Source organism: Sinohyriopsis cumingii, unplaced genomic scaffold, assembly GCF_028554795.1.
Source record: "Sinohyriopsis cumingii isolate HCF-2022 unplaced genomic scaffold, ASM2855479v2 utg000379l, whole genome shotgun sequence".
Taxonomy (NCBI): domain Eukaryota; kingdom Metazoa; phylum Mollusca; class Bivalvia; order Unionida; family Unionidae; genus Sinohyriopsis; species Sinohyriopsis cumingii.
The window spans coordinates 494118-511520 of NW_028315894.1; the positions used below are offsets into that span (position 1 = coordinate 494118).

General features: G+C 35.6%; 1 protein-coding gene across 2 annotated transcripts in view; it reads left to right on the forward strand.

The window, feature by feature from the left end:
• The window catches only part of LOC149774202 (uncharacterized), a 36846-nt gene extending 24128 nt beyond the window's left edge, over positions 1–12718 (forward strand). The window contains exons 3-4 of one of the 2 annotated variants that reach the window (XR_016416948.1): positions 8329–8730; positions 12236–12718. Coding sequence is in view for 1 of the 2 variants with exons in the window: in XM_089945618.1 (XP_089801744.1) it covers positions 8329–8658 (330 nt within the window). In the remaining variant the exon portion in view is untranslated. Of the gene's footprint in view, positions 1–8328 lie in introns of both variants that reach the window. The other variant, XM_089945618.1, reaches the window with a different exon arrangement.
• The last annotated feature ends 4685 nt before the right edge of the window (positions 12719–17403 follow it).

Consider the following 17403-nt stretch of genomic DNA (forward strand, 5'->3'; position numbering starts at 1 on the left):
TGGGTGTTTAAAGAAGTAAACAAAAATAAACAACATTTTGTGTACATTCCAAACCAAATCCGGAAATATTTTCAAAATTATGTATGCGATCAGACATTATAAAAATGTAAATATAACCATAATAATAACCGAGGATACCACATTCACTTTACATAATTAAAGTAAAGAGCGAGAAGATAATTGGCTAGATTTTTGAAGTGGATATAAATTTTAACAGTTAAATGAGATATTCCATAGGTAATGTTTTGTATGATCAGCTAGCATTTGTATAAATATATTGTTCTGAAATGGTGCATGCAAACATGAAGTTGACGAGACATCGAATTCCTGGAACAATAAGTTCATGCACAAGTTATGATATTTGCAAATCAGTTATTTTAAATTTATAATATTTTACTGTAGTACCAACAGAACAATCAGGAATGCGATTGAATGAATTCACAATAATCTCAAAACAATGTTTAATACAATCGATGAGCACTTAGTAAATCTAATGAATGATTCAGATACATTATTCCTGAAGGATAACATCTGAACACTACCATAAACTCTGATCATAGATTTATATGTCTGATATGATAAAGGTATGAAATGTTTATCAAGTCCCCTTGATATACACATTTCAGTGACCTATGACATATGTGTTTCCATAAGAAAACTCCGACTAATTCGTAACTACGGCCATTCCTTGAACTCAAATTAAAATGAACATCTTATATACTATTTATATTCATGACGAAAGTCTAGTAGGAGAACAATTCCAACCACAATTAAGGACAAAAACGAAGCATGCATTATATACATATATAACACCTCCCCAATTAAAAATAAAGATTTACAGCATAAATATATTTTTACGTACATACTACTATAATAATTAAAATACTATAAAAATAAATCTTATTAATAAAAACCAGTTTAATTACACAAAAAATAATATGGTACATGTATACACGTGAAATTGCACTTCGATCACATCATTTCGCTTGCTGTGCTTAATTTCAAGGTTGTATTCCTATAGCATGAAATTCAAACTCAACAATATTTGATTTTTGTTTCTCATTTTGTTAATGAAAGTAACGACGTTAGGTGTCGTGATCACTGAATACAATAATCAGAGCAGCTAAACAAACACTTGAAATGGTGCAACGACAATATCAAGCTAAACATTCGTTCTCGTTTGTAAAGTAATTGCTCTAGTGAATGTTTAATTTTGTAAAAAAAATAGCACATTGGATGAACCACATAAATTTAAAGATTCCTGAATAATACTTCACCAACGCCTATATTTATTGCAAGAACAGAACATTTTTCATAATTTACTTTAAGTAGGAGCTAAAATAATGGTTTGCCTATTTGGGGCCGAAAAAGCGTCGCACCTTAACGTATTGGCGTTTGTTTGTGAAAAGATTCCTGACGCTTGTCGGACCAATGCAACTTAGATATCCTAATTAAAAAGTTGTCACAAGCTCGGCAATTAAAGATAAATTTGAAGAAAAACGTCGATGATAACAGAAAAGACTATCAAAAAATTGGCATCAGCTGCTTATTCATAATAAGCACCAGGGAATTCAGATATAATCTTGGCTTTACCATCCAAAGGTTTAACCTGTCCTTTTCTAATAACAAGTCATAAATATGTGACATAAACACGGGAAAACTAGATTTACATAAATTAGTTGCAGATCTGCATCTTTGCTGCGATAAAAGAATTTCCGAATTTTTTCGAAGTTATCTTTCCAGTTATAGATGTAGATGATTACGTCATCTATGTACATGTTACTCACATGTCTCTTGTCCAGATGTCGTCATGTTCATTAAACGCTGAAATGTTGCCTGATAATTTTTCATACCAAATGGTACCACATTATGCTTTATGTCATTAAATCCATTATATTTATATAAGTCCATCCGGATTTGAAAATGCATAAATTTCTTTTGCTCTTGCCGTGAGATGAATATGTCAGAATCCTACTAAAATGCGAAACGTGGTGACATATGTTATATTTCCAATTGTCTCAATGTAATTATCTCTTCTTGCCATTTACAATGTATCCGATTTGGTGGCACTGTTGAAATTTCTCTAGTGAGTAGTACACGTGCAGAATGTATCATCTAATATAAGCACAAGAATATATGAAGAACTCCAATAGCTTTTACGTGTTTATATAAAATCCTCCTCCAGTAGGTATTGTATTTCTTTTTTCAAACATTCTTCTTTGAAAGGATTGATCCTGTAAGGACGATGTTTTTCAGGTGTAGAATATAGAATCTCAATGTCATTATAGATTGCATTTGTCCAATTGGAACATAAGGAAACAAGTGCTCATATTTACATTATAAAAAATGTCTGATTCAATCATTTCATGTTGTTCAAGATATGAAAGTTTAATATTTCGTGTAAACCTATTGTCTACCACTTATAATCATAGCACGTGTCAGATATCCAGCCCGTTATTACGGACAAAAATTAAGCATACATAATAGATATACATAATCAGGTGACACCTAGTCATGTCGCGTTCTAAATTTTAAATCGAAATTATGACAAAATACACTTAATTCCAATTTAGTAACGTATATCGTATATACTGATTTTGTTGAAACTACGACAATTGTCTACAACTATGAAATGATGATTAATATAAAGATAGCGACAAACATAATGTTCCTTTTAATTTTAATGAAACTTTTGAAATTATATTTTGGATGATTTTGGTTTGGTTTGGTTTGATTGTTGTTGTTTGGCAAAGCACTTCAAGTAAATTAGTTAGTGCCGACGCAAATAGATTAAAGTACTTTGCCCATGAACACGCCAGAGTAGCTGACACAGACTGGTTAGATGGTAGGATTCAAACATGCACTTTTGCAGTCTTGATTCTGGCACGGAAACCATTGAGCCACCGTGGTTCTCGTTCATGTATGCGTCGTCTGATTCAATTATGTATTGTGCAGTAATTCACGACTTTATACTATTACCCAGTAATTGGAGTTCTATAAGATGTGTCTCTTTCATTATCGTCATTTCTTTCAACGTCATATATATCATCAGGATTCGCAAAATCATTTATTGGTGCTATATATGTTTGACCTGTTCCAAGCGCATCAGTTTCCACGTTTTCACGATGTTCAGCAGGATGGGGATGATCACTGATTGGGGTAATATAGGTTTCTTCCTGAAACATGTCAGACGGACGAAGCAAATCACTGATTGGGGTTATATAGGTTTCATCTATTACATGTACCGCTGGAGTCTCAATATGACATATTTCTACAGAACGGGCATAGTCATAAAATACGTGTTCAGCAGTCCTTCCAGTTTGGTGTGAATGGTTTTCAAATAGGTTGTCCATGCTGTGATCGTTGACTGACATAACATCCTTAAGAAAAAGGATATGAGGGAATATATTTTTATTGTTGCAGAGAAGCCAAGGAAATAACAGAGTAATTACTACGTTGGATATCCCTGAGCTGGATGAAAGGTTTATAGGGGAAAATTTGCAGAATCAGGTGAAACGTCATGCATCTACATTGCGTACTGGGTCGAAACATAAAGACTGTTAGCTAATTCATAACTAAATCACCCCGTGTCATCTATCTTAAACTGACTTCTGTATTATCCTAGTAAATTACATGTGATAAAAGGTGCGATAACTGTTAGTCTAGAGGACATTTATGCTTGCATAGCTTAGTTTGGTTGAACATTGTGCTCCTTTTCTCATGTTGCGAAGATTGAACTTTCTAAACGTTTTCATGTAGAATGTACATTTTAACCTCCGAGAGTTGCTTCTTTCAGTGCAAACTGATACAAGATTGTGAGCCGACTGTTCTGTATTTCTTCTTTTTCCTTATCTATGTAAATCAGGGACATGTAACATTTGTTAATGTACGGAAAATCAGCCAGCCGACTTTCTTCCGTCCCCCCTTTTACAAGTCCATGGGATAGGATATGCAACGTAAAGAGAACCAAAAGCTATGTCATGGATAACGTGCCTTATTCAAATATTTATGAATGTGCCGAGTACTAGCATCCTGGCGGTTTCGTTATGTCCTTTTTGTAAGGTTCAGCACATCCCAGACAAGGAGAGCTATGTAATCGGCTCTTAGGAGGAAGATTGAGGAATAATTGTGTCTGCCCTCCAGAGAGTTCTCTTCTCCTCGTTTCAGGTATATACAATATGTCTTTTTCGAATTCTAGATTTTGAAATTATATACAATATGTCTTTTCGAATTCTAGATTTTGAAATTTTGTTCCTTGTAAATTTGTAATTAATTACTGATAAGCTATAACAGCATAATAATGATAAGTATCAAAACTAGCCACTATTTCCATGTCGAATGTGTGAAGTTACATTTTTATTCCAGTGTGTGTTGTGAGTATGGAATGTCGCCGATTGTTCTATTTCTGTTAAAAAGTTTTGTCTACTAATCAGGATAATCTGTTAATGACATTAATTAAATCTGTGAATTAATAGTTTATGCTGCCGACTTCATGGAATACGATAAATATCTTCGGAAAGTATTCATACTCATACTATTATAAATTTTAAGCGTTTGTTCTAGCATTCAAACTATAGTGTTTATTTGAAGTCGTGCAGAACGATTTGATAATTGTTCAGAAACATTAGTTTCCTCTGCATCTCAATGGTATATTGGTTATGTTTAACTGATTACGTGATTGTTGTCTATGTTTATATGATACATAAAACGCAGGAAGTCTAGAACGTTATGAAGTTTTTAGTCTTTGTAAATTTACACACGAAATATTGTTTTGATAAAAAAGCACAATAAATGTTTGTAATGCTGGGTTTTCTCTTTTCTTTGTAAGACATAGTAACAAACACTGCCAACTTTCAAATCGCAAAACGAATTTAACAACCTTTTCAATTCCCTCAACAGAGTAACACCTGTCAAGTTACTGTGACGAAAAGAAGGTCAACATGTTCTTACAAACTTTCACAGATAGGTCTGGATAGTTTCCTTGCAAAACCTTCCTTCGGTATTGTGCTGAGAAATATTCCATGATCAGTAGACATAGTAAAAATATGCACCATACCGAAATGTCCTATTACTTAAACAATTGTGAAAGGAATCATTTGATATACGATTTAAGAACACTAGGAGGAAACATTTGAGATCAAACGTTATGACACGCAAACAAATAATTTTGTTCTGAAATCAACAGCTATTGCAAGTCAAGACTTGCACAATAATTAAACTTCTAAGATAAATAAACGAAAACAGATATATATATATGAGAGAGAGAGAGAGAGAGAGAGAGAGAGAGGTCTATCGTCAATATTACTTCATCAATGGCGCAGTATGGGTCTTCTTGGAGTTTTGCTGCAGAATTATCTTCTCGTACAACTTCTCGTACATCTTGTTCAGAGCTACTCTTGTTACTCCTCAAGTCACAACTAATTGTACTGTTTCTTGTTTGACATTTTGTGGTGTGCAATGCGTGAAGCAAAGGTCGTAAAGGTACATTTTCTCTATCATGATTCCTTAAGCTTTCTGTGTGGTCAGAATGGTTTTGCGAACTTATGGAATTATCGTACTTTAATCTTTTAGTTTTTCTGGATTCATGTTTCTGCACTGCTGTATGGGGCAAAGATCTGTTTGAGCTCCCTATTTCTACTTGGGATATTTTATTGTCAGTCTGTCCAATACATGGCTGGCAAAATTCTCCTGAATCTGCAACAAGATTCAAAGCAATACTGATATAGCTAGCATACAGTATATTGTAAGCAGTATAATGCTTGAAACTAATTCCCAATTTAATAATAATATTGTCACCGCAATGTTCATCCATAATGTTCATTATGATATTTATCCAAACCGAACTCTTACATTACGCAGCTTCAGGGTACATTTGATCTCATCTCATTCAGAGAAAAACACAGGCTAGTCATAATCTCACATTTAAAGACAGTTAGCTTAAAGATATTTGTTGGGTATGACTCGGCCAGGGATTGAACCCACTATAGTTCTAAAATTGCACGAAAATGATTAATTCGATTAAAATATTTCATGTTTAACGGTTCGCATCCTTATGTAAACACATTCGTTTATATTTCCATTCTCAGTGAATTTTGTTGCTAATTCCACGACATATAAAAGATCTGTCTATTCTACATGTTGAACTCTCAGGCACTTCTATTCTTAGCTTAATTAATCAGTCTGTGCGACTATGTTAAATGTTCCTCGGGCTACTACAGATATCTCTTTGAGCAACTGTTTAGCAAGGACTCATCGCAATATGTTTTTGGATGATACCAGAACAAATTGCCAAGAAGTATGTTTTTTTTTTGTATTCATGGCAGGATAATCACATTAGCAAAGCAGATTTACTTGGATAGGAAATAGTTACGAAATTGTTTTCAAAGAGATGCAGAAGCTGGTTTAGATATATTTTAAAGAAAGAAAGCTATTTGCGCTAGCGCAAGGATATTTGTGATGAGGGGTGAACGGGTCTTGTTATGCAATGGAAACAAAGCAATATTGTCCGGGGGGGGGGGGGGGGGGCAGCCGAACCCAGGAATGAGGTTACATGACTCGTTCAGCCAATGGAAGATAGTTAAGGGGTATGAATATATCGGTCAGCATCCTTAGCGTCACTTGCAAAGAATTCTTGGAGATACGGGTAGTATATTTAGAGAGCATAAATTTTACATTTTTTTTTTCTTTTTCTTTTCGATCCTTTTAATTGTTCCTGTTTTTTTGCACAATTATTTCTCATAATTGTGAGGATCATTTTCTTGCTCGCACTTTGGAAAGAAGAAAGTTAGTAGAAATTCCTTTATGTACATGGCCATCGTCTACCTTTTGGAAAGACAATGACAAAAACACTTATTACAGACCATTCACTTTGTAAATGGATAGATCGGTATTTGAGATCCGGGAAGGATCTTAGACTAGTTCCGTCTTTTAATGTAACGGAAGTTTGTAATGTAAACATGAAGGGTATCGGAGGGCGCACAATCGACAAGTTTTTTCGCCTTGATATGAATGAAGTCCGCTTAAGAAGCCCCGATATTGTAATTCTCCTGATTGAAGACAACGATGTAAACGCAGAGACATCGCCAGAGGTAACTGCACATAAGATGGTCGTATTGGATACGCTTTTACATAAGAAATATAAGGTTAAACAGATCATTCTGTCAGCTTATGCCTAGAATCCCGGCAACGTTACACCAAGTTGGGGTCGCGGGAATACTAAACCATAACAATGAAGCAGCCGATAAAAACTATAAGGAGATGTATTGTCACTTAGCAAAGGAGGTCAACGATATTGTGAGATCGGAAGTGTCTGCTTATCCTTATTTAACATTTTGGGACCATAATAGCAAATTTGCCTTCGATAGGCCTCGTGTGAGGGAGGAAATTTCGCTCAGATGTCATTCATTTGTCCCCTAAAGGACAGTGGCACCTTTATAAGTCACTTCGGGGAGCTCTTCTCAATGCATGTTATAAAATAACGCACAGTCATTCAACGATAACTAGGCTAGGTTAGCTCTTGTACTAATTTTGCTTTCAATTTCATTTGTATCTGCCCACAAAGGGAGATATCAGGCCAGGTCCCGTACCTGTTCCTTTGTTTTTCGTAAACAACCTTAGTGTCTGCCATTGTGGAGGCACTGGGTCAGGTCCGGTACCTGATCCTTTTGGGACTTGTTCCTGACAAGCCACTCTGGTCTACATAATAGGGTTTCCCCATAATTATTTTGTTGCCCCCACCCCCAAGTTTAATGACTATATACCAAGATATCCTTGTTCTTAATTATTAATTATTTCACAGGGGGTCCTTTATGAGTGGCTTCCTGGAACATGTTTCAATGTCTTTTGTTATCTGCTCACTTTGGGAGATAACACATCAGGTCCCGTACCTGTCCTCTTTTTCTTTTGCACTTTTGCATCAGACTGTTGGCCTGATAACAGGTCCGGTTGCATACCAGACCACCACCTTCTATACAAAGGCCATTTTGCTAAGGACAAAGGGTTTGTATATATATATATATATATATATATATATATATATATATATATATATATATATATATATATATATATATATATATATATATATATATATATATATATATATATATGTGTGTGTGTGTGTGTGTGTGTGTGTGTATATGTGTCTACCAATGAAGAAATTATTTCAGGTAACCTTACATGCATTGGTTTGCTAATGACAATTTGTTTGTGCTTTTTTCATTAAGTAATGACATGCCTTGTGCATAGGACCATACAAGGTAGTCCATATTACTTGTTTCTTACCATTTAATATTATGTTTAATACATTATTTTTTCTAACTTAACTAGATCATGCCACCCAAGCGCAAAACATCAACAGGGGTTAAACAGGCTGTAAAGAGGGTTCAGTCATCTGGTTCAAGGATTAGAGCAGTTGATCGCCAAAAACAGCAGCATGGAGCTGGAGCATCACATGCAGATACAGTTGACCAAGCTACCGTTGACCGGATAGCACAGCAAGTGGTACAGCAGATTACACCTGTGATCATCGCTCAAGTGGACAGAAAGCTGGACCACATCTTGGAGATGCTGCATGGGACCACTCGTCCACAACAGCCTGCCATGTTGTCGCAGGAAACAGAGCAAGGGCCATCTGCCTCCTCAAGAGTCCAAACATAAGGCAATGTTGAAAAGTCCGTCGGGGGAAGCATTGCATAGAATACCTCACCTTAACTGGACTCTCTCATGCAGGTATAGGTACTCTGAGTGATTTATTAGCACCTATTAATATATTAGATACACACAGTCAGTCCAACTTTGTAAGCACATCAATTGATATAACTGCCTCTATAACTGATAAAATTAAGCAGCAGATTTGGGCTGGGACATACATAGATTTTCAAACTCTCCTTTTGACATCCATGGACAATACATATAGATTACAGTGCAATATCACATCAAACACATCTGAATTTAACCTAGTCCCCATGGCCAGGAAGTCCCCTCTCTCGATCAATCAGTGGTTGACAGCATGGAACAGATTTGCTACAATAATATGCATGAAATCCGCCAGGTTGAGCACAGTGTTATCTCACCACATAGAAATGGTCATGAAGTTGTCTGAGCGCAGGGCTCATTGGAGATACTTCAATGAGCAGTTTCAGCGCATGATAGAGAGGGGAGAGGCAAAATGGGGATCCACCCACCTTGAACTTTACATGCGATCTGTTCTGGACAGCATTGGTGACAGGGCGGCCATCAGCACTGCCACATTACCATCCTCAGTCTAAAAATCAAATCCTCCAAAAGGGGCCTGCTTTAACTACCATAGGGGTCTACAGTGTTCAGCAAGGCTAGCCTGTAAATACCAGCATAATTGTTTCGATTGCTTGGAAGCCCATCCCTTCAGCAAATGCAAACTGCCCATTCAACACCCATTCAAATTGTTGCCAAAATATGCCCAAAACAAGCTAGAACTGACAGCATACAGCCCTTTCGTGGTGGCTACAAACCTACTCAGTCCCAATGACCTACATCAAACTCCCTACAACACAGCCAGCAAGGAAAAGGGGACCTGCGAAAACAGTAAACTTCCTACTCCTGTTAAAGCTGAAAGGTTACAACATTGATTTAAAGGGTACAACACTGCCATGATACAAATTTTGATACATGGATTTATATTTGGATTTAAAGTGGGGCACAAGGGTTCTCTATCCCCTATTCAATCACATAATCTAAGGTCAGCCATACAAGATCCACAGATGGTGCAAGACAAAATAGACAAAGAACTTGAGGCTGGCAGGTTTGCATGGCCTTTCTAGATTTCTCGCTATTTCAGATATCACCACTTGGCTTGGTTCCAAAGAAAACACCTGGTACTTTTCACATCATTCACCATTTATCACATCCTCAGGGTTCTTCTATAAATGATGGTATATCTCCGGAAAAATGTGTTGTTCAATATCAAACTGTAGAACATGCTATTGCAATCATTAAAAAACTTGGTAGAGGTTGTGTTATGGCAAAAACTGACAGCTAATGCCTTCAGAATTGTTTCACTCTGCCCGATTCAGTATCATATGTTTGGCCTCTCTTGGAATAACCTATATTATTATGACAAGTGCCTTCCCATGGGCTGTAGATCTAGTTGCGAAATCTTTGAATATTTAAGCACTGCATTACAGTGGGTGGCAGGACACAAATTGGGCATTGGCCACATGGTACATGTTTTAGATGACTTTCTGCTGTTGGAATCAAACTATAACACCCGTAAGGAGAAATTAGACCAATTCTTAATTCTTTGTGCAGATATTGGGGTTCCCATGTCTGAGGAAAAACATTTCTTCCCAATACAACATTGACCTTTTTGGGCTATGAACTGGATACAATCAAGATGGAGGTAAGACTTCCCATAGATAAACTCCAGAACTGCTACAGTCTGATAACACTCTGCCAACAAAAAACAAAACTGACGCTCCATAATCTCCAATCCATAATTGGTACACCCAATTTCGCGTGTGCAGTTGTCCTGCCAATTAGAGCTTTCTTGAGAAGTTGATTGATCTGATAGTGGGTGTGTCAAAACCACATCACTTCATACGCATTGCGAGGGAAGTTCGGGCTGATCTGCATCTGTGGTACACATTCCTAAGAGAATTCAATGGTAAATCGTTATTCCTCCCTGATCGCTGGCTGGACTCTGATGCCATTCATTTGCACACTGATGCATCAAGCACAGTTGGATATGTCGGTGTATTAGGCAGCAAATGGTTCTATGGCACATGGAATAAGGAATGGCGAGCGCTAGATATCACAGTCCTTGAGCTGTATCCAATTGTTCTAGCCATCAAAATTTGGGCCCCTCAACGTGCAAACAATTGCGTTTACTTTCACACTGACAACAAGGGATTGGTTGATATTGTAAATAAGCAAACCTCAAAGAACCCTTCCATTATGTTCCTTGTCCGAAATCTGGTCCTTGCATGCCTCAGATACAACATACTATTCCAAACCTGTCACATCCCGGGAAAGAAAATGTTCTGGCTGACGCTCTTTCTCGATTGCAGGTGTACAGATTCCAGACCATGGCTCCACATGCGGACCCAGAACCAGTGTCCATACCGGCACTTCCCAACTTGATTCACTAATAAACACACTTGATACGCTACTGGATAGTACCTTGACACGAATGTCAAAAGCAGCCTACGGACGCAACTGGAACTTATATCGAGCTTTCACTGCAGAATATACCTTGGAAACCTCAATCCCAGTCTCTCAGACTAATTTGGCACTTTTCATCTCTTATCTGGTTAACAAGCACTATGCCTCAGCAACGATATCCTCATGTATCTGCCATTGGGTTTGTACACAAAATCAGTAATTTTGCAGACCCTACAAACTCTTTTCTAATACAGAAACTGATGCAAGCATGCCACTTGTGATGCTAGACTGCCAATTGATAAGTGTATGTTAGAAAAACTTATCCATGCTACAACGTGCACTATACCTTCTTGGTACAAACAGCTCCTATTTCGAGCTGTTTTCCTTGGCATTCCATGCCTTCCTGATATTTTGGGAGATCACAGTGCAGTCCCTTAGCCTCCATAACCCTAATCTGTTGCACATTGATCATTGGCTCTTGATCACCATTCCATCACTCTGATATTTAACACCTTCAAACACAGCCAGGGTCAGAAGTTCACTTTAAAAATTAAATAAAATAACAATAATACTGCAGTGTGTCCGGTCTCAAATCTCCAGCGATACATCCAAAAGCGAGGTACGGGTCCAGGCCCAATATTTTAGTATCTTTCAAACACACCTATAACTCGGGCAGAATTCAATGCACAGCTCAAACTCGCTCTGCAGTTCTGCAGATTTGATCCAAAATGCTTCAAGAGTCATAGCTTTAGAATCGGAGCAGCAACAACTGCTGCGGCGCAGGGCTTGTCCGATAGTCAGATTCGTCAATCAGGGCGATGGAAATCGGATGCTTTCAAACGATATATCAGATGTTCTAAACGTCACTCCAACCTCTAATTTATTTCGGTTTTCAATTAAGTTAGCACACAAAGAGGTATCGGCTGTTCTTAGCTACATTTTGTTTAAAATCCACCTTCAAGTACATTTTCCATCATAATCATAACCTGGTTAAATATAAGGTTCACCACTCATCCCTACATTATATATAGAAATGTTATATCAAATTATTTTCATGTCACATAAATACTCGCGCAAACGTTTCTTTCCATTTCAGGTCTAATGCGTTTACAGACCTGAACACACTGTATAATTACATCAGAATAGCAAGTGAGTTCACTGCTGATAAATATGACAGGAAAAGTACACACGATGGAACCACGGCTGAAGTCAAGAACAATATAACTCCAACGTGAATATAACAGCATTGATAGTTGTTCACTATGTGCAATCTTCACAGTTGGCACTTCTATCATTCTCACTTGGGAGTCACAAATGTCGGGGAGCAGACTGAGAAAGGCATGGTTGATGCGGGCCACGGTCCATTTTGGGGCTGCACAGGCCCCATGCAAAGTGGGTGACTTGCATGGTTCCTGTGTTATGACGGTCTCAGCTCCCAAATGGATTGTGTTTTGGTTTGATGGTCACAAATTTACATTCAGGTCTGAATTTAACGGTCTCAGCTCCCAAATGGATTGTTTTTTGGTTTGATGGTCACAAATTTACATTCAGGTCTGAATTTAAACTTTGTAGTTTATCACATACTATGTTAAAGTAATTTTGTAAATAACCTTATGCATGTTAGATCATATGAATATATTATTATTTTCAATACAAATGTCACTTATGTGGCATGCATCAACAAAATCGTTTTCAGTGTTATTCGTTATGCTCAAATTCTTACTTTCCTCCTTAATGTTGATATCCTCTCACACACACTTCATCACAAATAATACAGTTTATGGTTTATTAGTCTGATATAGCTAAGGACAGAAGGCTGATATGGTTTTTATAAGCGTTATGCTATCTGTAGTAAACTTTTATGTTCGTATGTTTTACATGGATGCACAGAAGGCGTATAACTAAAATATTACAGCTTACAAACAACTCTAGCTATTGATATACATTTTATTCCTTACACAAGAAACATTGTTCTGTAGACATTGATAGCGCGTCTCCTCTAAGCAATATGTAATTGTGCTTGAATAAGATATAAACCTTAGTTCCACCCAGCTAAACATCGAAACATCTTAAATGATGAATAAGTTCGACTTATGGATCAAGCATTACTTAGCAGGTAATGTTGTAAAAAAAAACGGAGAAATAAGATCCGAATTTATCGCGTTGCTACTTCATTATGATGCCATATACAGTATGTATGGATGGATGGATGGATGTATGTATGTATGTATGTATGTATGTATGTATGTATGTATGCATGTATGTATGTATGTATGTATGTATGTATGTATGTGTGTGTGTGTGTGTGTGTGTGTGTGTGTGTACAGTGCACTAGTTCTACACATTGTTTAGTTTCTTCAATCAAGGTACTACTATGAATAAAAAACAAATGAATCGGAGTGAATTGTGGTGTCTGGGATGTTTTTATGGCAGGCCTTACGTTTTCACAACATTGCTTTTATTATTAATATTCCTCTTTAATTTTATAGTCAAAAAGATAAGCAAACCCCGACATAGTGAGCCTCAGTGTATACATTTGTTTTTTTTCTTTTGTTTGTTCGATTTCAGAATTTGTTATCTTAAGTTCTTATATATTGTATATATTTGCAATATCAGAACATTGTTTGAGTGTTATCATCAAATTGTTTGAAGTCCGAGAACATTTCATTCATATTTGTCAGAAATATAATTATCGAGAGCAAACAAACATAGGATTTTAAACATGTTTTCAACGTAAACAACAATATAAAATAAATTTATTTTGACATCATTCGTATTCAGAACTGTTATTTTAAAATTTACTCCTCTTTGACATCTTTCTTTGGCTCCCATATTCATGCAAAAAAGTTTCGATTTGTTTTAGCTTTCCGGAACTAACGTTTATATGGCCAATCGCCTTAATTTGGCAATATCATAAGAATATGTTTGCTTGTCTTTATGTGGTGGCCATACAAAATATTTGGTAGAGCTGATTCATGAAAATAATAAATCATACCTATTACTCTGGTTGTGTTTTTACGCCAATGCGTGACTAACATTAAAACTCCAACAATGAGGAGCAAGGCGGAAACAATGACTGGTCCTATCCAGTACTGCATTAGTCGAAGACCTGAAAAAGTAATTTATAGACTATTTGGTGGATAATAATAATAAAAATAATAATGCTGAAACAATGACGCATTGTTACACAGAAGATTACTCATTATATGATGAATATGTGAAAAGAGAACAATTGTGTTGATTGCGGTCCATATATAGTATGTTATGTGATAAAATAAATCAATATTCATTAATTAGTTGATATTTGCAACATCTACTGCAGTGTCTGGTGCAAACATAGATTTAAAATGGCACAAGTAGAAAAGATATCATTGTGCTTGAATATATCATTTTCGCGATACACACATGTATAGAAATCTTGAAAAATTCTTATTCATTTCAATGCTTTTGATGAATACGTTTGAATTGAATATTCTCCTGCGGACATTCCGAAAATAGTCTATTTCTCATTGCCCTTAATCATGGGGATAATGCTGTTCTTCTCTATGGTTAATTCTGCTTCTTATGCATATCCCCTAATTTAACATTTCCACCAATGCTTAACTTCTCTGCGAAATAGAATTTTATTATAAAAATGTCGGAAGTAATTATTATGACTACTACTACTGCTACTAGTAATAATAACAATACTACTACTACTACTACTACTAATAATAATAATAATAATAACAATAATAATAATAATAATAATAAACTTAAATTTATCTTGAATGGATTAATAAGTAAAGGGTTCATGTTACACAGGGTATGTATGCAGTACAATGCACAGTATTCACATAATCTAGAAGACAGTACGTACTACACACGATCAGGTTTATCATAAACTGTAAATAAGATAATATCATAAGTTCTTGAAACAAAACGATACAATAATATTCGGAACTAAATAGATTGTTTCGCATATATATGTAAAACCAGTAAAAGTTGTATAATATCAGTATGTAATGTATTTCTTACAAGAGCGCAACCACATATATAACTCATTTAAAACACTCTAGTCATGTGGTCTGGGATTTATTGTTAAAATATTAACAAAAGAACGCTAATGTTGACAAAGAACTTCAATGACTGGAGTAAAAATATTCATATACTTTGGTACCTGATTGTTTTTAACTTTATAAGTAATTACTATTTCTTTGTATTTTAGTATATCTTAGTAATATCACAATTTTAGGTTTTCAATATAAAATTGCATTGGGTATTTAATAATGTTCATCTAAAAGAGTTCTAGAGACATTCATATGAATAGATCAAATACGTTTATGAATGTAGATGAACAATGCCTACTAATACTGGGAGAATAATCAACTTGAAGCAACAGAGATTAAATGAAAAGTGATATGTTATTCTGTCGTGCAAATGATTAAGTCAGTCCAAAGGTAGAAACTTGTAGGAGATTCGGTTCTGTACATAGTATTCTTTGCTTATTCCATCATAAATCCTCATCAACTGTAAATTTGAAAAGGGTTTAACGAATGACAAATTCAAAGTTGTCACGTCCGCAACATAGGGATAGATCATTTTACATTCTCCTTTTCTTCTAAGTAGTGTCAATTAGTAAAGCCTTGTGTTTTGAATATATGCACCTAGCATTGTTGGCGTACCAATATCGTCAATATTGATGCATCCCCATACACTGAAATATACGTATGATCAGATACGACAAACAATAAAAAGTGATAATCAGTGTAAAGGAAAGTATTAAAAGAATGTATCCTTGAGACACTCCTAAAATAAAATGAGGTGGATCTCTATCTCTTAAAGCGTACCTAAAATATGGTATATGCACATTAACTAATATCTGAGTTTTAGTTACTAGTGTTAATTTAAAGATGTGACTAACCAGTTAAATTGCTTTTCTAATACGAATGAGTAATGTGGTAGTAGGGATACCATTATCCATTTCTTTATATCACTGTATGGAGATGCATCTATATATACTCAGTTTCCTATAAAATAAATCACTACAAGATGCTATACATATATTAAATCCACTATGTTAATCGTTCAACATTCGTATGAACTATTAAAAGATTGTCAGAGACGAAAAGCCGAATTGATATATTTAGAAAGATTCCACAAAATTAGTATACTATTATGACTCATGAAGGATGCCAAGTTTTCTAAATAAAGATAAGGCTAAGAAATCTCATTAAAGTATTTCTTTCTTAAATGATCGTAAGCTTGATAAACACAAACAAGATGTTAGTTTTCCGGCATAAGTCACAGTTCCTGCTATTTCTCTCACTGTTACTATGTCTACCTGTCTCTACTATCAGCATGTGCGCTGAGTAACTCAACTTAGCAAGTAACTTCCTAGATATTTAATAATAATGCACATACTATATAAATGTCCGGTTCTGTATCAACTGCATGCAGACCATAATATACATATTTATTTGAATTGCCAGTTATTGAAACACCAATCATTAGCTCATTACGAAAATATAGAGGAAAATTGACAATGTATGCGGACATCTAAACAAGAAACGAAATAGCACGTCTTTAATAATGTTAACCCAGTTGACTCGGTTGGCTAATCTTTTCAATATTAAATAACTGAGGTGTGAGTAGTAAGTTGGGGCCATTTTGACAACCTTCACCCATTATATAATAAACTGTATAGATTCAAAGTACAAAGTGAGTATCCTCCACACTGCCCCATACAATTCTCGTTATTGAAAGTTTTAGTTGCACCTAATACTGTCTGCAAACGTTGTGTTTCCATTGCAGTATCTTTACTAAATTCATATCGCTAAATTTCTGACTAGTAGAAAGCGTTTTGTTTTCAGAATCATTTTTATCAAAAATATATGTTCTACACTAAAGCAGCCAAATACCTTCTGAAACATAAACACTCTTGTAGTTGCTTTTCCTGCCTGAGCAGATATTATCTGATATTTTTGTCCAAACAACCAATTGGTGAAAAATAAGCCCATATATTTGCATTCAATCGTGTCTCTTTGAAAGGGCCAAACATCCTTTTACATAAGATATCTAACAGCTTTGAAAACACTGGTATTCATTTTATCGTGATTGGCCATCATACCGATTTTATCTTAGATACGTTCAATGACATTTATTTTAACGTTTACGATGATTAATGTATGAGCACAATTAGCAACATCATCAGCGTAATGTATTACAAAACATTGCGAGCAACATCATTCAGCAATAAATAAAATACGTTTAGCTTTCTGGAAT